This window comes from Onychostruthus taczanowskii, unplaced genomic scaffold, assembly GCF_017590055.1.
Source record: "Onychostruthus taczanowskii isolate IOZ18803 unplaced genomic scaffold, ASM1759005v1 scaffold80, whole genome shotgun sequence".
NCBI lineage: Eukaryota > Metazoa > Chordata > Aves > Passeriformes > Passeridae > Onychostruthus > Onychostruthus taczanowskii.
This window is the reverse complement of record NW_024505893.1, coordinates 258,442-282,351: the sequence shown is the minus strand read 5'-3', so window position 1 is coordinate 282,351 and position 23,910 is coordinate 258,442. Positions and strand designations below refer to the sequence as shown.

Below are 23,910 nucleotides of genomic sequence, written 5' to 3'. Positions count from 1 at the left end.
GTTTCCTTGGGGCAGCGGGTCCCTGGGGTGCCAGGACCCCGGCAGCTGGCCTCACGCCCTCCCGGCTGCGATGGGAGCTGGGGAGCAGCGCGGCTGTTCGGGATTCCAGGCGTGCGGAAGCGGCGGAGAGTGACGGGCACGGGTGGATGTCCGGCCTCCTGTTCCGGAGGCGCACGTGGCTGAGCGGGGGGTGGGACACGGGTGACGCGGATGCACAGGGCGACCGGGAGCTGGGAGCGCGTCGTGGGGGCACGGAGCTGCCTCAGGGATGGACGCGCCCCTGGAGCGGCCGGGAAGCGGCGCCAGCGCCCACATCGAGTCCTTCAACTACGCCGTCAGCGAGGGCGTCTATCGCGCCGTGCAGGTGCGGGGGGCGCGGGGCGGGGGGCGCGGCGCCGGGCCCTGCCCCGGCCCCGCCGCGCTGACCCGGTGCCGTTGCAGGATGTGCCCTCGGTGGAATTCGCGCTGAAGGACACCCGGCTGGCGCTGACGCTGGTCGGGGTGTCCATCGCCCCTCCCGCCGTGCCGGCCGGGACGGTGTGCCAGGAGAGGAGGGTGTTCCCGGCTGAGTGCCGCGGGCTCCGCAGCACCTACCGCGGCAGGATCACCGTAAGTGCCCGCGGCCCTCCGCCCGCCCCGCACACGCCTGTCCCTGTCCCAGCCCGGCCCCGCACACGCCTGTCCCTGTCCCGGCCCCGCACACGCCTGTCCCTGTCCCAGCCCGGCCCCGCACACGCCTGTCCCTGTCTCAGCCCGGCCCCGCACACGCCTGTCCCTGTCCCAGCCCGGCCCCGCACACGCCTGTCCCTGTCTCAGCCCGGCCCCGCACACGCCTGTCCCTGTCCCCGGCCCGGCCCCGCACACGCCTGTCCCTGTCCCAGCCCGTGCTGTAGTTTTAAAGGCCCCTTCCCGGCTCTCCGATCTCACGGGGGTTCGGGGAGCGCTGTCCCCGTGGGCAGCATCGCTGTTTCCCCCCCGCTCACCAAGCTTGTCGTGGTCCCGGCCCCGCTGCTCTTCTTTTCCGTTCTCCCTGCAAGCAGCCAGCCAGCTTAGAGGACCTTGGATGGAGACCTGTGTCATCCCAAAGAGGACCATAATCCAAATCTTCTTTCTGCAGGAATCCAGGTTTTAAAAGCAGCATTGCTGCCATACAGGAGTTCGGAGCTGTAAATCTCTCCTGTTCACAGGTTCTTGGTTTTTGTGACATGCTTTGAAATTTGCCTGGAGAGGAAGCATCCCCAGCAAATATTTTCCTTTGCAGTGTGAAAGGATTGCCCATTGCTGTTTTCTTTTAAAATGATGTAGTTGTGTCTGAGCTGATTGCTTGTGTGAGGCACCTGGTGCAAGGGAGTGCTTGCTTGGAATTTCAGGGTTTTTGCTTGTTTTCTTTTTTGTTGGTTTTTTTGGGTTTTTTTGGTTTTTTTTTTTTTATTTCTCTGAAGCTGTACATCTTGCCATGATAAGAGCCACTCTAAGTGCAGTACCTTATCTGAAAATGAAAGTGGGGCAGTGCAGATTGTTCATAGCTGTATTTCCACTGGATCTTAGATTTTCCTGAGCTACAGCTGATTTTGGTTTTCTTACCTGAATTATTTCCCATCTCTTTTTTTTCCCCCATTGCCTGTTTAATGCTTGGAGCAGTTAGAACAGTTTGCTGTGCCTTGTGTGACAAGGCATTGCCTTGTGCTGGGGCAGGTTAACCTCTCCCTTTCCCTGCCCATGCACAGCAGAAAACAGTCAGCAATCACTCCCTGTTTCCACTGTGCTGCTTTAGCTCCAAATCCCTCCCTCAGTTCCCACTGCCCCAGTGTAGGATGTGAGCCCTTGTCTGCTGAGCAGCTGTAAACCCTTTATCATCACTTCAGGTGTAGACCAGGCTGTAGCAGTCCCTGTGTAAGGCTGCCCCGTTGTTTTAAAGGGACACAGTAGCATTCCCCTTCCCTTTTCCAGTAATTTCTGAGACTCAGTTTACTCATTTTTGCTGCTGCCAGATGTTGAACCCATGTTCCCGTATTGCAGTGCTAGTGTTTCTCTCCTGCAGGACAGCAGCTCTTTCAAAGCCCATCATTCTGCATGCAAAATTAGGATTCTCTGCTCCCACAGTTTTCCTTCACACACACTGCCAGAACTTGTTAATGAATCTTCTTTCCTGCATGCTTTTCTTTCTTGCTTTTCAGATCACTCATGAACATGCTGAGTGAAGAAAGGAAGATTTTGTCAAGCTGTAGTGTGGATGTCTTTTCAGTGGACACTTGCTGTCTTCTTCTGCTTTTAACTGTTACCTTCTGAAGTTTCCTTTCCTGTCCTGTGGCTGCTTTTTTTTTTTATTTAGGCTGCTCTGTTGAAGGGTCTGGAAGGTAAAGGAAGCCAAACCAACCTTGATTGCTCAGCCAGCAGCTTCTTCACCTGACTCCAGACTTGCATGATTTTCTTCTGTAAACCCACACTGACTGTTCCCCAGAGCGTAATCTTTATGCACGTATCTTCTGGCTCTTTTTTTATTATTGCTACCATTTTACAGTGATACAAATCCGTTCAGCTGCTTGTGGTTGTATGAAAGGTACAGTTAATACAGCAGGAAACATTAAAAGGGCAGCTTGACTTGCTTACTGTTGGTGTTGTGTTGTTTTAGGCCGACATCAGCTGGTCAGTGAATGACATGCCACAAGGGACTATCAAACAGCCCCTAGGGTATATTCCAATCATGGTGAAGTCCAAATTGTGCAACCTCTGTGGTTTTTCTCCACAAGACCTTTTGCAGCACCATGAGGAGGAAGAGGTAACGGGGATTTTGAGGGTCAAGAAAGTCTGTGTTTTACCTGAGCCGTCTGTCAGGTCACCTTTTCTTTGCTGGGCTTGAACATTGATATTTTGTTTCAAGTTTGACTTCCCATTTTCTCTTGAAAGCAGATTGTTTATGGGGGCTCGATGAAGCAGCTTGAGAAGTTTGCAGCCGTGGCTGTTCTTGAGCACAGGGATCTGTTTGGTGTCAATACCTACAGTTTTGGTGTAGAACCTCTCAGCTGCTGCACAGCAACTGAGAGTGCTGTGAAGGGGACTCTGGAGAGAGAAAGATTTGGAGAACAGGCATTGGAAGAGACATTTCCATTCCTGGTTGTCTTCTGCAGCTTTTTCTCTGTCTCCCCAGTAGCATGTTAGCTGTCTATAATTGTATACAGCCTTACATAGCTCTGCATTTTGAACTCACAAAAAAAGACAGAGAAAAACTACAAAAGCAAATCAGAAAAGTCAGCTTGTATGTGACCAGACAGAGATCTTTTGTAGCATCCCATGAACTCTGGTTTATAAACTCAAAGTGAGAACTTCAGAGCACTTACTTTAAAAAGTTAATGGCAACTATTCAGGTATATTCCATTGATCACAAAGTTTTTTTCTTCCTCTAAACTGTGGAACATGCATCCTTTCCTTGCACTTTGCTACATTTAGACTTCATAAGTCTAAGGAGTGCAGCCTTTCCAAAAGCAGTGCTGAATCATGTTGCTATTTACAAATTAAATGTTTGGATTTAATGTATTGTACAGGCATTTTTTTTCTTCTACTCACAATGCCAATTCTGAGTTTCTAAGTGTATTAAAATTATTTTTCTTCTCCTTCCAGGAAATGGGAGGCTACTTTATAATCAATGGCTTAGAAAAAGTAATCAGGATGCTGATTATGCCCAGACGAAACTTCCCTCTTGCGATGACAAGACACAAGTGGAAAAACAGAGGCCCTGGTTTCACAGAGTATGGTAAGCTCAGCAGTTTCCTGCAGCATCCTGGTAACAACTGCTTGAGGACAAGCAGGAGTGACAGTAGCTGAATTTTGGTAGTTTGTTTTGTTACATACAGTTCTTGTGTAGTGTTAATATTTTTTGCTGCATATAAGAATAAAGGGTAAACACATCACCATGATGGTACAAGCAAGAAGCAGGGACTTCCTTGTGGGAGTTGTCTGAGCTACTTATGGGGAGCAAGGAGATTTTATTCCAGGCTTTGCAGCACTTGCCACCTTTTGTTGTGTTGAAGGTGCAACTAAAACCTCACCTTCAGTACAAGTCGGTGTAATCCACTGAACTAATTTCACTGATTTTGTCCATACATGATGGCAAATTTAATATCCATGAAGCAGAGTAAACTAGGTTCATGGCTGCACCTCCCCTTTGTCATGTATACTCAGCAAAACCAGTTTAAAATTTAATTAAGCCAGCAAATGTTAAATAGCATTTTAAACTCAGGTGTTGCCAGTTGCTGATTGACTGGACCATGGTGCTTGAGCACACACTCTAGTTCCACACTAGTTTATTCCAAGGCAGTGGCAGATTAGATGGTCCTTTTTTGTTTTATTTTTCTTTGTCCTGTGGATGATAGTGTAGAACTGGACCAGGAAACACTGCTGCTGCACTGCCAGCCAAACACAGAGATAAGAGTGCCATTAGGAACAGTACTTGTATGTTCTCTGTCCTACAACCTACAAACCCACAAAGGTTACAAACAGGATAGTTGAGGCCTGGGTCTTTCTTTAAAAACTTTGTGCATCTTCAAGCCTCTTAGCACATGTGCTGGCTGTCCTGAGACACAGCCCTCTTTAGCTAAGAGCTGAGTTGAGGTCACGTGTTTATTTGAAGTGGCACACTGACAGTGAAGTGAGTGATCTGCCTCATGTTCTCAGCCATCAAGTACCAAAGTTTCTCTCGTGAATTGTCTCACACCTCCTTGGACGTGACACAGTGATGCAGCCACTTGGTTTTGTGCAGCTCATGCTGATGTTGTGATTTTTGCAGGGGTGGTGATGCACTGTGTCAAGGATGAGCACACTGCAATAAACATGAACCTTCACTACTTGGAAAATGGCTGTGTCATGGTGAATTTCATTTTTCGCAAAGAGTTGTTCTTCCTCCCCTTGGGATTTGCTCTGAAGGTAAGCAATGAAAGCTTGTCATTTCTCTGTTGAATAAATACAGAAATTTTGCAAAGCATTTTTATTTTAAGTAATGAGAAGAAGCTAATTCCACTTGGAGTACTTTCAGTCAGCCTTCCAATTCTGATTGGAGCAAGGTCATCCAAACTGCAACACTGATCAAACACTCAGTCTGCAGCAGAGGAAGAGTCTGCAGGGACAAGAGATGAGGGGAGAGTCACACACTCATGGTTTTGTGGGGTTTTTCTAATGAATGGTCTGGATGGAGATCATTATCAGTGTATGAATATCCCCTGCACTACTCTCTATGCATCTCAACCCCACAGCATTTTGCAGTTTTCATTGTGGAAGGGCATTCCTAGAGCACTGAAAACCTAAATAATGAGTTAGTATACAGCTTAGTTCTTTAGCTGTGTTTTGTAGACAGATGTTGTTATGGCCTTCTTTTTCTGATCTGATAAACTTCTGTCTCTCAGGCATTAGTGAATTTCCCAGACTACCAGATATTTGAAGAGCTGGTGAAAGGAAGGGAAGATGACACCTTTTATGCGAACTGCGTTACCGAGATGATGAGAGCGGTGGTGGATGCCGGCTGTTTGACACAGCAAAACGTCCTGGACTACCTGGGAAAGAGCTTCAGAGTGAAACTCAACCTGCCTGAGTGGTACAGCAATGAACAGGCTGCAGATTTCATTCTGAGGTCTGTATGTGGCTGTGATCCAGTGTCACTGTGTTGAATTTATAGGCTTAGGTGAGAGTATTATGGTGATATGTGTTTTAATGCATTGACACAAGTATTCCCAAAACAGCTTCATGAGAGGGTGGCAGTTTTTATTTAGATGGGATTTTTGTGATGTCATTGATGAAAGACACAAAGGTTGAGGAAGAGAAGGTTAAAGCTAGCTCTGACTGCTTGAGGATCCATTTGGTGAACAGAAATACTGCAGTTTATTATTGGTTTCACGCAATCTCTGTCAGCTCTGAATAATTTTTGTCTTTTAAAATGGCAGACAAGATGCTTTAAAATCTTCTTATATGAAATAAGTCAGAAAGCAGTGAAAGAATTGGCTTTGAGACTGTCAGTGTGGCAGGCATTCAACTAAAAAATTCATTTTTCTGGTGAAGCAGGTGTTTGCTCTTCCTCCAGCTTTAGGAACTAGATGTGGTTTTCCTTTTTTGTTTGTGCTGGACTGTTGCTCAGACCACAGTTTTCCATACATGGCTTGATACCAGTGAAGATTTGGAGTTTCTGTGACAGGACACTGATAGTGCTAACAGAAATATTCTGTAGTTTACGTCTACTTGCCTTGTTAGGCTTTTATTTAAAAAAAAAATTAGTTTACAGTTATTTAGGAGAGATATGAAGAACATGAAGCTAGCATGAAGAGATCATGGAGGTTGTCCTTCTTCTTTCTCATCCTTCAGCAATTGCATCTGTATTCACCTGACCAATAGAATTGAAAAGTTCTACCTGCTCTGTATGATGACCCAGAAGCTCTATGCTTTTGCCAAGGGGGAATGCATGGAAGATAATCCAGACAGTCTTATGAATCATGAGGTGCTTACCCCAGGACAGCTTTTCCTTATGTTCCTAAAGGTAAGGTCATGGCTCCCACATCTTTACATTTCTTTATGGATCAGAAAGTTGGTAACATGCTTTTGACTTAAACAGGTAACTTACTACTAATCTATTCCAATTCAATTTATAGGGATACCGCATTTTAGGATGCTGGGAGTAGAGAAGTCACTTTCAGAAGCTTGACTGTCCCATGAAATTCACTGTGGAATAGTAGTTCTCATTCCCAAATAAGATACTTCCCTGTGTTATTACATATTTCTATAATCTTTCTTTTCCCCTTTAGCCAGAATTTTCTTTAGCGTTGTTTTGTTGAAAGCCTGTCAGAAATTCTCTGCTACTTGGGTGGTTTGAAAGTGAACTTGGGGAAGCATTTTAGTGCTGTGAAAAACAGCTACCAGGAGCCAGAAAAAGTTGTTTTCCTGCCTAGCCCATGCTGTCAGATCAGCAGGGGAGTGAGTTAACAGCCCCTTTTTTTTGAATCCTAATAGCCTAAATAGTCTAAAACATACAGTAGACATAGTGTACACTGTACACAGAGTTATCCTTCTGGTCAGATTGTAGGTACAGTTTCTGCTTTGGGTTGCCTGTGCTTTATGAAATTCTCTTATTGTACTTCATTTGCCAGACTCATCACCATTCTGGGGGGAAGTGATTGCCAAGCTGTTGGGTGGGTGTTTTCCTTTTAGTTCTGTGTTGACATATACCATCAGCATCTTGATAGAATGAAGTCAGTGTTGGAAAGAAGTCTGGAAAACTGTCAGTTCCTTAAAAGTTGTCCATCTAGCTAATTTCAGAGTTCTGTGGCATGTGCAGCTGATGTGCTAGATTAGAACTGACATTCTAATTTGAGCCTTTCCTGCCCCATTTTAATTTTAAATCTCTCACTTTTAAACTGTAGGAGAGGCTTGAAACCTGGCTGCAATCTGTAAGGTTTGTTTTGGAGAAAAGAGCAGAAAAGACAGATATCAGCCTAAATACAGACAGCCTGGTGAAGGCATTCAGCCTGGCACCAGACTTCACCAAGCCCTTTGAGTATCTGCTTGCAACTGGTAACCTGAGATCTAAAACAGGTAAATCTGCAGGCTTAAGGTGCCTTTTTTTCTTTTTTTCTCCCATAAAACAGAATGAGGAACAATGTAAAATTGAGCTCTTAACTGGAAACAACTTCTTGTAGGCAGACACTGTAACTGAATTGCTAAAAGGAGTTTGAAGAAAGGGATAGTGGAGGAAAAAAGGCAAGATTTATGCACAAACATAGGTATTGTGCATGGTATAGAACGAGTTAGTTATGAAAGCAGAGCCTCTACCCAGATGAAAAGCTGAAATGAAATTTAGCGTTGTTCAGAGCAGTGACCATAATTCAATTTGCTTTCCCAAAGATTATTTCTTCTTAGAAGGTGCAATGTAAGACAGAGAAGGGGCATTTTTTTAATCACAACTGCCCCATTAGTCATGTGAGCTTAAATGGAGAGAAACTGGTTTGCTGATGTAGATTCAGCTTTATCTGATGCTTCCCTGGAGTGTCCAGTATGACAGTGTTGTAATGGAGTGACCACTAGAAAATGAAATTAGATTTAAAACCTGCAGAATTTTGGTAAAACATACCAGCTGCAAGTTCCTGTTTGCTTCACTGGCAATTACTTCCACAAGTTTGTAAAAGGAACTAGATTTTAAGGAATAGCTTGGAATTCCAAGTCTCTTACAGGTCACTGAGTTTCCTGTGCACATGCACCTACCTTGTTGGGATCCAGTGTGAGCATCTTCAGGGGCTGTGAAAAATAAGAAACTGCCTTGTAACATCATCCTATATTTGTTAAAGTTGGATGAGTTCCTGACATAAATCTCCCCTTTGTTCCCTAGGGCTGGGCATGTTGCAGGCCAGTGGTCTCTGTGTGGTGGGGGACAAGCTGAATTTCATCCGCTACCTCTCCCACTTCCGCTGCATACACAGAGGGGCAGCGTTTTCCCAGATGAGAACCACGACTGTCCGCAAGCTGCTGCCCGAATCCTGGGGCTTCCTGTGCCCTGTGGACACCCCGGATGGAGAGCCCTGTGGGCTGATGAACCACATGACAGCTCTGTGTGAAATTGTCACTGAGATGGTGCCCGTGACAGACATTCCACCTTTGTTATGTTCCCTGGGTATGTTTCACTGTTTGCGCTAAACCTGATGGTTTAGTGTTCTCCTTTCTTACCTCCCTGCCCTGCACCCCGTGCCTGGGAAAGGTTCTTCACACAGCATCACAGCACACTGCTCAGCTGAGAAGTGAAATCAAGTTTGACTTGCTGGGCTTCTGCTTAGTGGTAAATAACACATTGCTCGTACGGGCACATCAGCCTGTAAAATTCCATGTCAGTGTCTCAGCTGTGTGCTGCAGTGTGAGGATGTTCACTGAAGCACAAGGAATTGCAAAAGGAATTTCTCACAGCTCTGAGAAACTGGACTAAGCAGTAACTTTGTAATGACTTGAACTAAACTGCAGTTCACTTGTGATTACCACAATAATGAGAATCTTTATTTCAGTCAGAAAAATGGGGAGGGGAATGACATTCTAAGCTGTAAATGTTTTTCATTTTCCATTGAACCTGCCTATGGCTTTGCCAAAAATGTTTTGCTGTCTCAGAAAGTTTCTTGGTGTGAACTGAGAAGTGCAGAAATAACTCCTGTGTTTTGTTTGCTTTTTTTTTGGCTGTTCTGTCCATCACCCCCCTGTTGCCACAGGTGTGACCCCCATTGATGCAGCTCCAAGCCAGCCTTACTCCGAGTGCTACAGAGTTGTGCTGGATGGCTCCATGGTGGGCTGGGTAGAGCAGGAGCTGGCTCCCGAGATTGCACAAACTCTCCGCCGTTTCAAGGTTTGTTGTCTTGTTTGAAATGTTTCTTAGCTAAACATCTTCCACATGCAGTGGCCAAAAATAGGAATGTTTGGAACTTCTTAGGCTTCCTTTTTTTTTATCTGATCAGTAATTTATCTTTGGCTGTATGTTAGTATTAGAGTGTGCTTTTGTGTTACCTTTTTTATTAATCGACATGTTTCATCTGTTAGTTTATGAAGTTACAGGTTTTGAAAGAACATTTTCTTGGAAAAGGCAAGATAAGACATATTCTGTCTTTTCTTTTGGTGGAAGTTTTTCTAAAAGTATTTCTAAGAGCTCTTCTCCATAGCTTTTTATTAGTGGCTACACCTGTGGTTGACATTATCATTGCATGACCAGGTGGATGCAGTTTAGTTAAACTTGGTCTGTGTTTCTAGATTGTTATTTCTTTGCACCAACAGATAACATTTTTGAAAGAACATTTTCTTGGAAAATGCAAGATAAAACATATTCTGTCTTTTCTTTTGGTGGTTTTTCTAAAAGTATTTCTAAGAGCTCTTCTCCATAGCTTTTTATTAGTGGCTACACCTGTGGTTGACATTATCATTGCATGACCAGGTGGATGCAGTTTAGTTAAACTTGGTCTGTGTTTCTAGATTGTTATTTCTTTGCACCAACAGATAACACAAGAGAAGAGATTTCCTGCACGAGCAGAAGTGGTCCTTATCCCAATGACAGGAAAACCCAGCCTGTATCCTGGGCTCTTCATTTTCACTAACCCTTGCCGGATGGTGCGGCCTGTCAGAAACCTGTCCTATGGAAAGAATGAATGGATTGGCACCCTGGAACAGGTGGGGTTTGCATATTCCCATGGTACAGAGGTACCTGGCATCAAAAATGGGTTTGGTAAATATTTATGAAAGGAGCTGAGGATGAGGCTTGTGTTCAAGATCTAGAATATGTGATGAAAGGGGGTTTTTCACTCCTGCAAATTGATTTGTGTTAAATGTCATCACTGGACTGCAGAGATCTTTTTGAGATCTTCAGATCTGCTCTCAGTATTAACTTTGTGCAGATTTGAGGTGAAGGATTGCTGCGTTGTGTGTACCATGTCATCTTGTGTTGCATCACGTTTGCCAAATGGCTCCTGGGCAGCCAAGCAGTGCATTGTTGGGAGCTCATCCACTTGGAACTATTAAAGTGGGAGACAGAAAGGAGGACACGTTACTGCAGTTTTGTATTTCAGGCTTCCTTCCCATGCAGCTAATCTGTGATAGGTGGTTTACCAGCTGTCTGATTTGTCTTGCTAATACAACTACAGTGCAGGCAACAACCAAAGCTAAAACTGAAATGGACAGAAAACTACTGGAAACAGCTTTGTTTTGTTTCCTTCCCTTTAAAAGAAGGAAGTGAACAAGCATTATCCAATTTGATGTTTGCAGATCTTCATGAACGTGGCCACGATGGAGTCAGAGGTGGTGCCTGGAGTGACCACTCACCAGGAACTCTTCCCTCACAGCATCTTGAGCGTGGTGGCCAATCTCATTCCCTTCTCTGACCACAACCAAAGTCCACGGAACATGTACCAGTGCCAGATGGGTAAGTGCTGAAGTACCCAGTGCTGCAAAACACTGGGCAGAGGGATTAACACTTCATTAACACCTCTAGTATATTGAATTTCTGACAGCATTTTCAGAAAGATGTCCTTAAAACGCTACCTCTTTCTTGTACTTTTCTGCAAGTAGCAATGTGACTGTTCAAAACTCGATTCCCTTGCCAGGATATTGATGCTGCAGGAGCAAATGCATTTTGGCCTGGAAATGCATAACGTGGGTCTCACTCTGGGAAACACTGGGGAGAAGACACACATACATCCCCCCAAAAAAAGACAAAATAGAACAAGTAAACACACAAAAAAAAATCTCCAAGTAAGCAAAACCAGAAACACCACACCAACCTTAGTAGGAATTTTGAAATTGCAGAAAAGAAATCTGCAGAAAAGACAACAAAATTAGATGCAGTCCTTATGAAATGCTGTGAAAGGCATTGAGTATTGTGGTTCATAGAAAACTTATAGCTGGGCTTAGGACAATTATTAAATTCCAAGGGGGTTAAGATTGATAATCCCTCTAAATTTGTAAGTATTTCCAGCTTTTTCTTAACAAGATGCACGGAGGAATAAATCCCAGTTTCCCTCCTTCCCTCCAGGAAAGCAGACCATGGGGTTTCCTGTTTACAACTACAAGGATCGCTCGGATAACAAGCTGTACCACCTGCACACCCCCCAGAGCCCTCTGGTGAGGCCCAGCATGTATGACTATTATGGGATGGACAGCTATCCCGTTGGCACCAATTCCATCGTGGCTGTCATCTCCTACAGTGGCTATGACATGGAAGATGCAATGGTAAGCCGCCAGAAGGAAAAAAATCCTGCTGTCCTGTGAAGGAATTTGATGTGGGGCACTGGGAGCAGGGGTGACACTCAGCTGAGAAGACCCTGCTTTCTGTCTGTGCTGGTCCTCACACCCTTTGGGCAGATTGAGCAGCACAGTGGTTGTGTTGTTACAGCAGGCAGTGCTGGAAGTGCTGGGAGTAGAGCAGAGCTTTGTTTGTCCAAGGCTGTGGCCTTCCAGCTTTGAAAAATACTGGGGTTGAAAAATATGAGGCTTGAGCTTTTTGGAATGGTGACTTACTGGGAGACTTTAAAAAGGCAGTGTTCCCATTTTGATGGGAACCTGATTCTTACCTTGGTAAATGTTTTCTTCTTTGAAGTTATCAGCAAGTCTTTAACAGGATTTTGTTTCTCCTTTTTAGATTGTAAATAAATCTTCCTGGCAGAGAGGATTTGCTTATGGAAGTGTTATCAAGGCGGAGAGCATTGACCTTTCCCTTAAAGCCAGCAGGGCAGGAGATAATTTAGTATTTGGCATCAGGCCTGGCGATCCAAACGTTGGGGAGAAGCTGGATGCTGATGGACTGCCTTTTGTTGGGTCTATCCTGCAGCATGGGGACCCCTTCTACAGCTTCATGAACCTCAACACAGGGGAGACCTTCACTGTGTACTATCCGTAAGTACAGCTTGTCACTCCTGGCTCTGCTCATCCCACGGGAGAGCAGGTGGCCCTTTCCCTGCAGATGTTCCCTTTTCTCCTCACGTGATAGTGTCCATGGCGTGACAGAGAGCATGAAGTTCATGCTGTAGGTGATTCCCAGGCATGTGTGATATCTTTTCTCTAAGCCAGTGTGTGCTGCAGAGCTGGCTTATCCCAAGAGGATATTTTTTTTTGGTGATTTGCCTTTGCTGGTTGTATGTGGACATGATAACAGTTAAGCGTGCAGCAGACCCCTGGCACATGGAATATCAGGCTGAGGGCTCATCTATAGAAGGAGCACAGCCCTGAACAAGGCACTTGTCAAAGCTCACGCTTTGCCTTCCCTTTCTGCTCTGAACTTCCCTCTCTACTGAAGAACTGAATCAGGTTCTTTATTTTGGAATCCCATCAGTATGATGTGAATTTATTGGTGGTAGGGAGAGGGGCTGCTGCCTTAACACAATGGAAATGGCAGTGGGATGCAGTTTATCAGATATAAAGTGTGATACAGATGAACCAGGTTGAAATGATCCTTATTTTAAATCATGGGTGCCACATTACCCAATCTCCTTAAAGTGGTACCTGAATGGCCCTTGGAAGATGCCTTTGTATTGCTTCCTTGCCCTAATTCTTACATAGTCTGAGTTCCCTTACTACTGAGTAGTACTTTGAAGAATGATGGTGTTTCTCAGCTGTCCAAAGGCATTTTATAAGTGGTTTAGGTTTTTTGCTTCATTTTCCTTTTGAAACTAAAAATTATTATCAAACCCGACACCTTTGCTGTGATTCCACCTACACAGGAGTAAGGAAGTGGGCATTGTGGACAACGTTCGGTTGTGCAGCAACGACCGTGGCACTGGGAAGTTCAAGAAGGCTTGCATTACTGTGAGGGTTCCCCGAAATCCCACTATTGGAGACAAATTTGCCAGCCGTCACGGACAGAAAGGTATCCTGAGCCAGCTGTGGCCCGTCGAGGACATGCCCTTCACAGAGAACGGGATGGTTCCAGACATCCTCTTCAACCCTCACGGCTTTCCCTCCCGCATGACCATTGGGATGTTAATTGAGAGCATGGCAGGGAAGTCAGCAGCCCTGCATGGCGTCTCCTATGATGCCACTCCCTTCACCTTCACCGAGAAGAAGTCTGCTCTGAAATACTTCGGCGAGACTTTAGCGAGCGCAGGTTACAACTTCTTTGGCACGGAGAAGATGTACAGCGGCATCAGCGGGGTGGAGCTGGAGGCGGAGATCTTCGTGGGGGTGGTGTACTACCAGCGCCTGCGCCACATGGTCTCCGACAAGTTCCAGGTGAGGACCACGGGGCCCCGAGACGCTGTCACCAACCAGCCTGTCAAGGGCAGGAATGTGGAAGGTGGGATCCGCTTTGGCGAGATGGAGCGGGATGCCCTGCTGGCCCACGGCACGTCCTTCCTGCTGCAGGACCGCCTGTTCAACTGCTCCGACGGCTCCGTAGCCTACGTGTGCACGAGCTGCGGCAGCATGACGTCCCCTGTGCTGGAGAAACTGTCCCACTCTGTGACCAGCAGCAGGAGGTATTCCTGCTCCGTCTGCAGCGAGGTGGATGCCATCGAGGTTGTCCCTGTGCCCCATGTCTTCCGCTACTTTGTGGCTGAGCTGGCGGCCATGAACATAAAAACGAAGCTCAATGTGGAGTAGCTTGGTCCTTGGCATGGTGATAGGTGGAGGGAGGAGGCACATAGCAAGTCTCATCCTTGTCCCCGAGTTTCAGGTATTAAGTCAGTTCTCAGGTTCTTCCAAAGAATTCAAAATTATTTTGATGTTTGTATTGCGACAGGGTGCTTGCCAAGCTATAGGGCAAGGAAAGATGGCTCTGTTGGTTTGTTTGGACTTCCTAAAGGATCACCAGCTAGTGAGATGTATATGAAGATCAGGTGATATTGCTGCTCTGCCCAAGCTCCTGGGTTGAGAGTGATGGGATTCTTTGAATTCAGGCTGAAACTGTAGGTATGAAGAGGTCATAAAACAACATAAAATGAATGCTGGAAATCACAAAAAAAAATTTTTTGTTGTTTTTTTTCAAGAAAAATCTTTGAAAAATGTATGCCTTAATGATGGATTTGTGTTGAAGTTATTGTACATGTTTTTTCTTTATTTCAATACATGTGCCTTGAGTCATAAAGAAGGTGGCACAAAGTTCTGCTGCGTTACGCCACAGCCTTGACTGCAAGTAATCAAGGTTGCCCTGCCAGGTGTGTCCTGGAAGTGTTTGGTGTCACCAAGCCGAGCGGTGCTGGGGTTTGGGGTTTGTTTTGGTGCATTTGGCTGAAGAAGAATAAAGCAGAGGCATTTCCAGCCTGGCTCGTGCATGTGCAGCATGGATATTGTAGGACTAGAGCTCGTCCTCCCCTTAAGGCCACAGCAGCTGCCACCCACCCTGCCCTGTCCCAGGTGTCCGTCCGTTCCCCCGTGCCCGCCCCGGCACCCTGCGGCGCGGCCCGGAATTCTTGTGTAGTTTATTCACCTGCCGGCAGCGCGGTGCTGGGCCGGGGCTGCTCCCGGGGCTCTCCGGGCGGGAGGCGGTGGGGGTGTCCCGGGGGCGCGGTGCTGATGTGCAGCCCCCCCGGGGCCGGGACTCGCTCCGTGGCGCGGCCGGGAAGGAGCAGCGGGGCGGAGCGGGGCCGTACCGGCGGCGAGGGGGCGCCGCGCCAGCCCCGGCCCCGCAGCCCCGGCGGTGGGCGGTGCAGCCGGAGCTGCGGGTGGGGGCTGAGCCCTTGGCGGCCCCGGGCGCTGCAGCTGCCATGGAGCTGCGCCGGGCGCTGCTGGCTGCCGCTCTGCTCCCGCTCCTGCCCCGTGAGTACCCCCGGGACAAGCCCAGGCCGGGTGCCACCCAGCCTGCATGCAAAGGCTGAGCTCCGCCGAGCTGGCGGCCGTGCTGGGTGGGATGTGTGAGGGAAGCAGTGCCCCTAAACCTTGTCTCCCTCAGTTGGCAGGGCAGCTGTGCCACTGCCTACGCTGACCCGGCCACTGAGCATGGTGCTGGCTGGGCAGCGCCGGCAGCTGGTGGTGTGCGTGGTGAGCGACCTGGCCCCCAGCTCTGGCCATGCTGTCTGGATCTCCGGTGGGAATGGTAGCATCCTGCAGTCCTTTGCCTATGGGGCCTCCCAGGAGGATGGTGGCACCGTCTGCTCCGTCTCCCTCCTTTCCAGTGACCCCCCGCGCGAGAGGGAACTTGCCTGCCATGTGGGGGCCAACAGGACCTCCCCGTCCCACAGCTCCAGCCCCATCCGCATCACGGGTATGACCCTGCTGCCACCCCCTGCCTGCCTTGGCCACGGCTGCCCAGCCCAGTGGGTGCACTGGTGGCCCCCGAGGAGAGAGGTCGGCAGGGCCTCTGGGGCCAGCAGGGAGCAGGTGTGAGGCGCTAGAGGCAAACGTTGCTGTCCCGATCACAGGAAGGGGTTTGTGGCTGGCCCTGCCATGCACCTGGTGCTGGGCTGCCAGTGCCTCCCCAGCTGCTCTTTCATCCCACAGGCAACGAGGAGGCAGCAGAGCTCTGTAGCACAGCTGGTGAGTCTCTGGCCCCTGCCTGACGGGAATGTCAGCTACCAGGGAGAAAGCCCTGGCAGTGGCTTGGCTGGGGCTATGTGGTGGTTGGGATGGGTTTTCCCAATGTTGGGGGACTGGGGAAGAGGGAGGGAAGCTTCACCTTGTACATGTTTTTTCTTTATGGGTGGGAAGAATGGGGAAACTGCGTCAGAGCCAGCCTGCCTGGCCTCGGGAACAGCATGAGGGTGACATGAGGTGTCTCCGGAATGTGTAAAGATCCCAAGTCTGCCCAAACACAGCCCCGTGGCAGGCCTGGAAGGGACGTGGGTGCAGTGTGTGTGGGGTGTCTGTGGCAGGCACCTCACCCTTCCATTGCAGTGTCACCGGCCCCTGCCCTGGCAGCGCTGCTTATGGCTGTCCGCGTGGTGCTGCTGAAGGTCTTGCTCTCTGATGCTGTCCTCACCTCCATCCTCCTCGCTCAGAGCTGAGGGCATGGGCAACTGCCCACGCCTGAAGGGTAAGTGCTCTGGTTTGGTGTAGGGGTGTGGAAGTCACTGGAAACATTCTGGAGACGAGAGGGGACCCCCAAGCGGAGGAGGGAGGAGACCCAGTGCTGGGGGAGGTACAGGATGGGAATCTTGAGCAGACAAGAGAGAGGAGCTGACAAATTTCTGTGGGTGGCAAGGCCCCGGAATTACCTGAAGGATGGGAAGGGACCCCAAGGTACCTCGGGGGGAAAGTTTCCAGAATTCCAGAGGCAGGGAGGGCCCCGGCGGGTTGCGGGTACCCCGCGGGGCGGCCACGTGCGCGCCCCTTCCCACGTGGGCGCTCGGCGGGACCGCCTGGGGGCGGCGCTACGGGCGCCGCGCGCCGCTGGGATTGGTTGGCGGCGGCCGGCGGGGATTGGTCACGCGGGTCACGCGCGCCTCCGCCATTGGCCGGCGCGGCGGGGTCGCCATGGTAACCGGGCGTGGCGGGGCGGGAGCGCGCCCCGGAAGCGGAGTCATGGCGGCGGCGGCGGGGGCAGCGTTGCTGATGCTGCTGATGGCGGCGGCGCTGGCGGAGGGCGACGACTCGGACTGGGTGCGACTGCCCAGCAAGTGCGAGGGTAAGCGGGGCCTCGAGGGGCTGGGCTGATCGGCGGCCGCCCGCTGTCTGCTCGGGCCGGGGGTTGCTGGAGCGGGGCTGCGCCCCCGCGGGCTGCCCCTCTGCCCGCCTCCTGCCCGCGGGCATCGCTGTTCCCGGCAGTCAGTCCATCGCCTGCCCATCGGCTCGTAGCTGGGACTGGCTGTGTGTGCTGCTTACAGCTTGGTCTCCGTGATGCTTCCTATCTGAGTATCCCTTTGGTTCGCAGGCGGTCCAGGGTAGGTCATGACGGGCATTTGCTGCCTGGTGCGGTTTCTCTGTCTTTGTTGTGCAGGCACATGTGGAGCTGGACAGCAGAGAGAAAATTTTTAAAAATAGGGAGTTCTTTACAAAACTTTCCCTGCCTGGGAAGCAGCTCTGGAGATGCTGATGTCCGAGTTCTGCTGTGGCAGCAGCGTAACCTCAGAGAAGCATCAGAGCAAGCGCTGACCGCACTCTGCTCCTCTTCCTGCCCAGGCTTCGAACCTGTGTCAGTGCACAGCAAAAGCTGCAGGAAACATCTGGATAACTGGACTCAGCACTGAGCACTCCTGGCATGTGTGGGGACACTGCAGCAGCTGTGGTGAGGAGGGGGACATCCTTGAGATCCGAGCTCCGGGGTCTGCAGGAAGGAGAGATCATCCCAGCTGAGAAATGGCCACAGCTGCCTCCAGCCCCTTGTGCCAGAGAGAAAGGATTGTGCAGGAGGTGTGCACAGGCTTCTCAACGCTGCATGGGAGCTCTGGAGAAGCCACCTCGCTCTCTTCCTGCCTGGGCATCTCTCAACTCACATAATTGCCTGTGAGAAGACACTGGATCATTGCTGTCAGACCATTCCTGCTGGAGCTTGGCACTTCTCCTAAAGTGGATCTCGAAGAAGAGGTGGCTCCTGACAAACAGGACCCCACAGCACTGGACAAAGCTTTCTCCAGCCTCCTGAGACCCTGTTTTTGGGGGAGGAATAGCCACACCATGCCTGGCTTCCATTCCTCCCCATACCCATTTGTAAACCCCTGAGATATTTCTCCTGCTCTCTGTTTCAACAGCTCTGTTGGGCTCTTTTTACTGAAGAAATAAAGCCTTTTTTTTTAGCTTTATAAAAATAACCATACGCTGTGTTCTAAATCTGTTGATGATGTGGTCTCTGCTGCAGGCAGAGCCCCAGGCTGTGTTGCTGGAGGCCACGGCCAGCACTTTGTCCTGTCACTGTCACCCAGCCCTGCCAGCTGCTCAGTCCCCAGCACAGCCCCAGTGTCCCCAGAGCACTGAGAGCACAGAACCAGTACCAGGTGGGACGTGCTGCCATCACAAGGAGAAGCTCCGAGCCACACTGGGACTTGCATTGCAAAAAGACCCCGTGCTCTTCCCAAAGGAGGAGAGCAGCTTGTGGCACAGAGGTAGAGGCTTTTGTGGGGACAGCTGCAGGGAGAACTGAGCCTGTGTGACTTCCAGCTGTGCCACAGCAGCTGGTTTACACTGAAACATTGGTTTGGGTGCTCCAGTGGAAGCAGCTGAGCCGTTCCTGGTTATTTCTTTGGATGGCCAGAATTTGTTTGGTGCTCACAGCAGCTTTGGCATGCCCGGTTCCTGGCTGGTTCCTGCTGCTGTTCCAGGTGCTTTGTGACACTGCCTGTCTGAACAGCGACACCCCCTGAAGCACCTGTGCTCTCTCCTTCCCACAGTGTGCAAGTACGTAGCGGTGGAGCTGAAATCCGCTTTCGAGGAGACTGGCAAGACCAAGGAGGTGATCGACACCAAGTATGGCTTCCTGGACGGGAAGGGCTCTGCTGTCAAGTACACACAGTCGTAAGTGGGAGTGGGACAGGAGTCTCCTGCTGCTGTCACTGCCTCTGGAGCCGGGGGCTTTGGGAGGCTCACCCTGTGCCCTGGCTGTTGCTGGGGGCCCACACCAAGCCTGAGCCTTTCTCTCCATGCAGGGACATCCGGCTAATTGAGGTGACAGAGAACATCTGCAAGCGGCTGTTGGATTACAACCTGCACAAGGAGAGGAGCGGCAGTAACAGATTCGCAAAGGTGAGGCCCGTTCCTCCAGTTCCTGCTCCCAAATGTGCCTGACCCATCCCTTCACTGCCAGAGTGACAAACCAGGTTCATTCTTCCCAGCCTCTGGATCCCCTGATAGTGCCTGGCATGCGAGGCCACGCTGCCCCCCAAGTCAGATGTGGGGTGCTGTCTTTGGTGGTGGTGGGCAGGCATGGAGGGAACTTGGGGCTGCCTTCCTCTTGGGTTTGGGACCAGGTTTGCAGAGGAGAACTCCCTCCTGGTAACGCTGATTCCCCAGGGATCTGGCTTGCGTGTTCCTGCATGGCTGGGCAGGGTTGTGTGGCTGGCACTGGGAGGAGAGAGGGGGAGCCCTGCAGGAGGAGCACGGCCTCACCAGGCAGTGCTGCTCCCTCCCTCACAGGGCATGTCGGAGACGTTCGAGACCCTGCACAATCTGGTGCACAAGGGTGTCAAGGTGGTGATGGACATCCCCTACGAGCTGTGGAATGAGACCTCCGCTGAGGTGGCCGACCTCAAAAAGCAGGTACCCCGCCCCGTGGGATTGGCCCTCAGTGGCTGCTGTGACCTTGTGGGCTGGAGTGGAAGGAGGGAGAGCATCCAGGGTGAGCTGCTGGGAGCAGGATGTTGGCAGGACCTGTGGCAGGAGCCTGGCCCTGGTCCTGCCACACCAGCACATGTCTGGAGCTGGGCTCTCCTCTCTGCCCTAGTGCGATGTGCTGGTAGAGGAGTATGAAGATGTGATCGAAGATTGGTACAGGCACCACCAGACGGAGGATCTCTCCCAGTTTCTCTGTGCCAACCACGTGCTAAAAGGAAAGGACACAAGTAAGTCCTGGGTTGCTTCCAGGGGCTGAAATAATGCAGGAATGCTCAGGAGGGCAGGGGAGCCTTGCTAAAGCATGGGGAGTCCTGCCTCTCCAGCAGAGCCCACTCTGCCCCTCTCTTCTCCTCTTTTCCGTAGGCTGCCTGGCAGAGAAGTGGACTGGCAAGAAGGGTGATTTGGCAAGCGTGGGGGAGAAGCAGAGCAAAAAAAAGAGCGGGAAGAAGAAGAAAAAGGGCCAGAAGGATGAGCGCGAGGGAGCTGCCAGCCTTCCGGACACAGGGGAGGCCCTGGAGGGGGTCCAGGAGCAGGCTCCGCTCACGCACAGCCCAGCTGATGAGCTGTAGGCACGCAGCCCCTGCCCCGGGGCCGCCCGCTCCGGGCTTTCACCCCGCTGTGCCTATGGGTACCAAAGGAAAAGGGACTTGTGACCCGGGGGAGACCAGAGCGCCTGGCCCCGCCTTGCCAGCCTGGGTGCTATCCCGTGATTAGGTGTCACGGAGCCGCGGACCCAGCCGTGCCGCATCCCTGCCGGGGGCTCCAGCTCCGGGAGGCCGCGAGTGCTGCCCCGCCGCCGGCTCCTCGCACGCCGCCGGGACTGTAAATAAAGACGTTTTCCCCAGAGTCGCCGCCGCCACTGCCGGCCGTGCTTCTGCTGCTGCCGCTGGGTGCGGGATCGGCGCTGCCGCGGCCCGGGGAGGCCGTGAGGGGCGGGCGGGTCCCGCGGGCCGGCCCTGACCTGAGGCAAAGGTCGGGGCCGTGAGGGGGCGCGGCGCGAGCGCTGCCGGGCGGCGCGCATGGGCGGGGCCGCAGAAGGGGGGAGGGCGTGGCCCGCCCGGGGGCGGGAGATGAGCGGCGCGAGCGGCGATTGGCGGAGCCGCGGGGGCGGACAGGGGCCGCGGCCGTGTCGGTGTCCGGGTCCGTGTCGGTGTCGGAGTCCGGGTCCGTGTCGGCGGCGGCGGGATGGTGGACAGCGTGTACCGGACGCGGTCGCTGGGAGTGGCGGCGGAGGGGCTGCCGGACCAGTACGCGGACGGGCGGGCGGCCCGCGTGTGGCAGCTGTACATCGGGGACACGCGGGGCCGCACGGCCGAGTACCGCAGCTGGCTCCTGGCGCTGCTCCGCCAGCACCGCTGCCGCTCCGTCCTGGACGTGGCCTGCGGCACCGGGTGAGGCCCCGCTCCCGCCCACATCCCAGGTGTCCCTTCCCCCTGCCCGGGGCTACCCGGGCCCCCGGCCATCCCCAGTGCCCCCCNCCCCCGGCCCCTGTGCTGCCCCCGGCCCCGCTGACAGCCGTGTCCCCAGGGTGGACTCCATCATGCTGCTCGAGGAGGGCTTCCAGGTGACCAGCGTCGATGCCAGCGACAAGATGCTCAAGTACGCGCTGAAGGAGCGCTGGGAGCGGCGCAAGGAGGAGCCCTTCGACCGATGGGGTGCGGGGGCTGTGGGGGCCGGGAGGGGCTGCGGACACTGGCACTGTCCCACAGTGTCCATCCTCGCAGTGCTCGGGCCACTCATCTGGGACTGCCGCTGGCCGGGTGGCTTTGCTGCGGGGACCTGATAGTGCCAGATGCTCGGCAAAGACAAGCCGTGGTCCTTGCTTGTCTGGCTGCTAGCCAGAGGGAAGAGCCAGCAGCCAGAGGGGCCTGGGAAGGGCTGGGTGGTGCTGGGATGGGGTCTTGCAGGCAGGGGAGGCTGTTGGGTGTCCCTACCCTCATCCATTTCCCTGTGCTGCAGTCATCGAGGAGGCCAACTGGCTCACACTGGAGAAGGACCTGGAGAAGCCAGGGGATGGGTTTGATGCAGTCATCTGTCTCGGGAACTCCTTTGCACACCTGCCTGATTTCAAAGGTGAGTTGAGGCAGGGGAGAGGAGGGGGAGCACCTATGTGTGCATGGTGTTTTCCAGCAAGCTGAGAACATGTCCTAAGTCATGGCATTAGTGGGATGGGATTACACACAGTGGAGCTGCTGTTTCATGGCTCAGGGAGGGTGGAGCTGAGGCCCCACTGCCCCAGTCTGTGACATGAGTGGGCCTGTTGGGTGCTATGGTCATGGTGGAGGTTTGTGCATCAATGTCACTGCTCTGGCAAGGCTGGAGGCTCACCCAGAATTGTGCCACAAAGGCGGGTGGTGGGTTTCCCACGTGGCATGCTCTGCTCCAGTGAGGCTGAGAACGTGCCTGAGCTCATGCCATGGGTGGGGCTGTGGGTTCTCCAAGCTGAGATTTAGGGGAAGATGGTAGGGCAGGTATTTGTGCGTACATGTGTATGTGTGTATGGGTAAGATGAGGACATATGGACTGTGCCACGGGGTACAGCCAGTGCTTGGAGACATCGTTATTTCTTTTCTAGGGGACCAGAGTGACCACAAGCTGGCCCTGAGGAACATTGCCAGCATGGTGCGGCCCGGGGGTGTCCTGGTCATCGACCACCGCAACTACGATCACATCCTGGCCACGGGCTGCGCGCCGCCCGGCAAGAACATCTACTACAAGGTCGGTGGCTGGCAGGCCCTGCCCCATCCCAACCCCCTTTGCCCCAGCCCCACGGCCTCAAGGGGGCCAGGCAGGGCAGGCAGCAGGATTGTGCCCAGGCTGGGGGCCACTGAGTCCCCACAGGACACAGATGTCCTCCTGTGGTCTCCTAGAGCGACTTGACCAAGGACATCACCACCTCGGTGCTGCTGGTAAACAACAAGGCGCACATGGTGACCCTGGACTACACGGTGCAGGTCCCCCCCACTGAGGCGGGGGCAGACCCGGAGCTGAGGTGAGAAGAGCTGCAGAGGTGGCTCCCGGCGTGGGGGGGTGGCTGGCACTGTGCCCCGCTGTCCCCCCGCCTCACCAGCACTGCCTCCTTGCAGCAAGTTTCGCCTCTCGTACTACCCGCACCGGCTGGAGGCCTTCACGGCTCTGCTCAAAGGTGCCTTCCAGGGAAAGTGCCAGCACAGCGTCCTGGGCGACTTCCAGCCCTACACACCGGGACAGGCCCACGTGCCCTGCTACTTCATCCACGTCGTGAAGAAGACAGGCTGAGGCAGCTATGGAGATGGGACTGTGGTGGCTGAGAGCTCCAAGCAGCTGTGGGTCCAAGCAGGGGGTGGGGACATGGCTGAGAGCCGCCTGGGAGACCCCTCCCCTTAATTAAGAACACTTGTGAGAGCTACCTTCGATCATGGTCCGTGTGTCCCTGTATGGGCAGGGTACGGGGCAAGGGGGACGGCCACTGCCTCTTCAGGACTCTGTGGAAGGAGGTGCTCAGCCTGGGGGCGGCACAGGATGGGTGCAGGCACAGTTGCAGGTGGGGCTTGGGGCTTCCCTTGAAGTGGGAAGGAGGGGTGAGCTGGCTCCCAGGTGGTTGCACAGCCCAGCTGAGTCCCTGCAGCACCGCTCACAGGAGTGTGCTGGAACGTTACCTCACGTGCACCTCTCAAACACGTGCTGTCTCCTGTTCTTGACACTCCTCAGCCCCATACAGGGGTACCCACTCCCCACAGGAGCTCCCAGAGTGGGGAGGCTCCATGCTGAACCCTCCACCCATGCTTCTGCTGTGGCTGCAGCTCCCTCCCTCCCTCCCACCCTGGGGAAGATGTGGTGCCCAGATCCAGCAGCACGGAGCAGTGCGGTCAGGGATAGCCCTGCCTGAACACGCTCAGGCACCAGAGCCAGAGCCACAGGGCTCCAGGCATGCACCAGCTGCAAACTCCCTCATGGAATGTCAGAAGCTGCTGTGGAACCAGCCCTTAGCAGATGAGCTCCAGGGGGAGCAGGCCCTCACAGCCACGCTTGGCCCAGGGATCCAGCTGTCAGCAGGCTCAGTGCCTACAACAGGTGGGGCAAAACCTGGCACCAGCAACCTCTTGGGCTGCACAAAGCTGAGGGCAGCTGCAGGCACCTGGCCAGCAGCTGTCAAACACAGCTCCAGTGCCATTTGTTGGGCACCCTTGGAAAAGGCAGGGGATATGCAATGCCACCAGCAGCTGCTGTAACGTTACAGAGGGAGGT

General features: G+C 52.4%; 4 protein-coding genes across 4 annotated transcripts; all 4 read left to right on the top strand.

Annotated features, from left to right (window-relative positions):
- Positions 1-303: 303 nt before the first annotated feature.
- Positions 304-14,741, top strand: POLR1B (RNA polymerase I subunit B). The gene is made up of 15 exons (XM_041424053.1): positions 304-364; positions 442-609; positions 2,633-2,779; positions 3,619-3,751; positions 4,784-4,920; positions 5,397-5,620; positions 6,346-6,517; positions 7,398-7,569; positions 8,360-8,641; positions 9,222-9,355; positions 9,997-10,167; positions 10,759-10,915; positions 11,525-11,721; positions 12,131-12,384; positions 13,209-14,741. Exons 3-15 carry the CDS (start codon positions 2,660-2,662, stop codon positions 14,083-14,085), a joined length of 3,030 nt encoding a protein of 1,009 aa, XP_041279987.1. The 5' UTR covers positions 304-364; positions 442-609; positions 2,633-2,659; the 3' UTR covers positions 14,086-14,741.
- A 447-nt stretch (positions 14,742-15,188) lies between these two features.
- On the top strand, positions 15,189-16,424 carry PTCRA (pre T cell antigen receptor alpha). Its single transcript, XM_041424110.1, has 4 exons — positions 15,189-15,240; positions 15,374-15,685; positions 15,922-15,957; positions 16,315-16,424. The coding sequence occupies exons 1-4, from the start codon at positions 15,189-15,191 to the stop codon at positions 16,422-16,424; spliced, it is 510 nt and encodes a 169-aa protein (XP_041280044.1).
- Positions 16,425-16,914: 490 nt separating this feature from the next.
- On the top strand, positions 16,915-20,529 carry CNPY3 (canopy FGF signaling regulator 3). Its single transcript, XM_041424153.1, has 6 exons — positions 16,915-17,044; positions 18,744-18,867; positions 18,999-19,095; positions 19,486-19,608; positions 19,793-19,910; positions 20,047-20,529. Exons 1-6 carry the CDS (start codon positions 16,942-16,944, stop codon positions 20,250-20,252), a joined length of 771 nt encoding a protein of 256 aa, XP_041280087.1. The 5' UTR covers positions 16,915-16,941; the 3' UTR covers positions 20,253-20,529.
- Positions 20,530-20,802: 273 nt separating this feature from the next.
- On the top strand, positions 20,803-23,076 carry GNMT (glycine N-methyltransferase). Its single transcript, XM_041424152.1, has 6 exons — positions 20,803-21,074; positions 21,211-21,338; positions 21,643-21,756; positions 22,259-22,401; positions 22,554-22,675; positions 22,770-23,076. Exons 1-6 carry the CDS (start codon positions 20,869-20,871, stop codon positions 22,939-22,941), a joined length of 885 nt encoding a protein of 294 aa, XP_041280086.1. The 5' UTR covers positions 20,803-20,868; the 3' UTR covers positions 22,942-23,076.
- Positions 23,077-23,910: the final 834 nt, after the last annotated feature.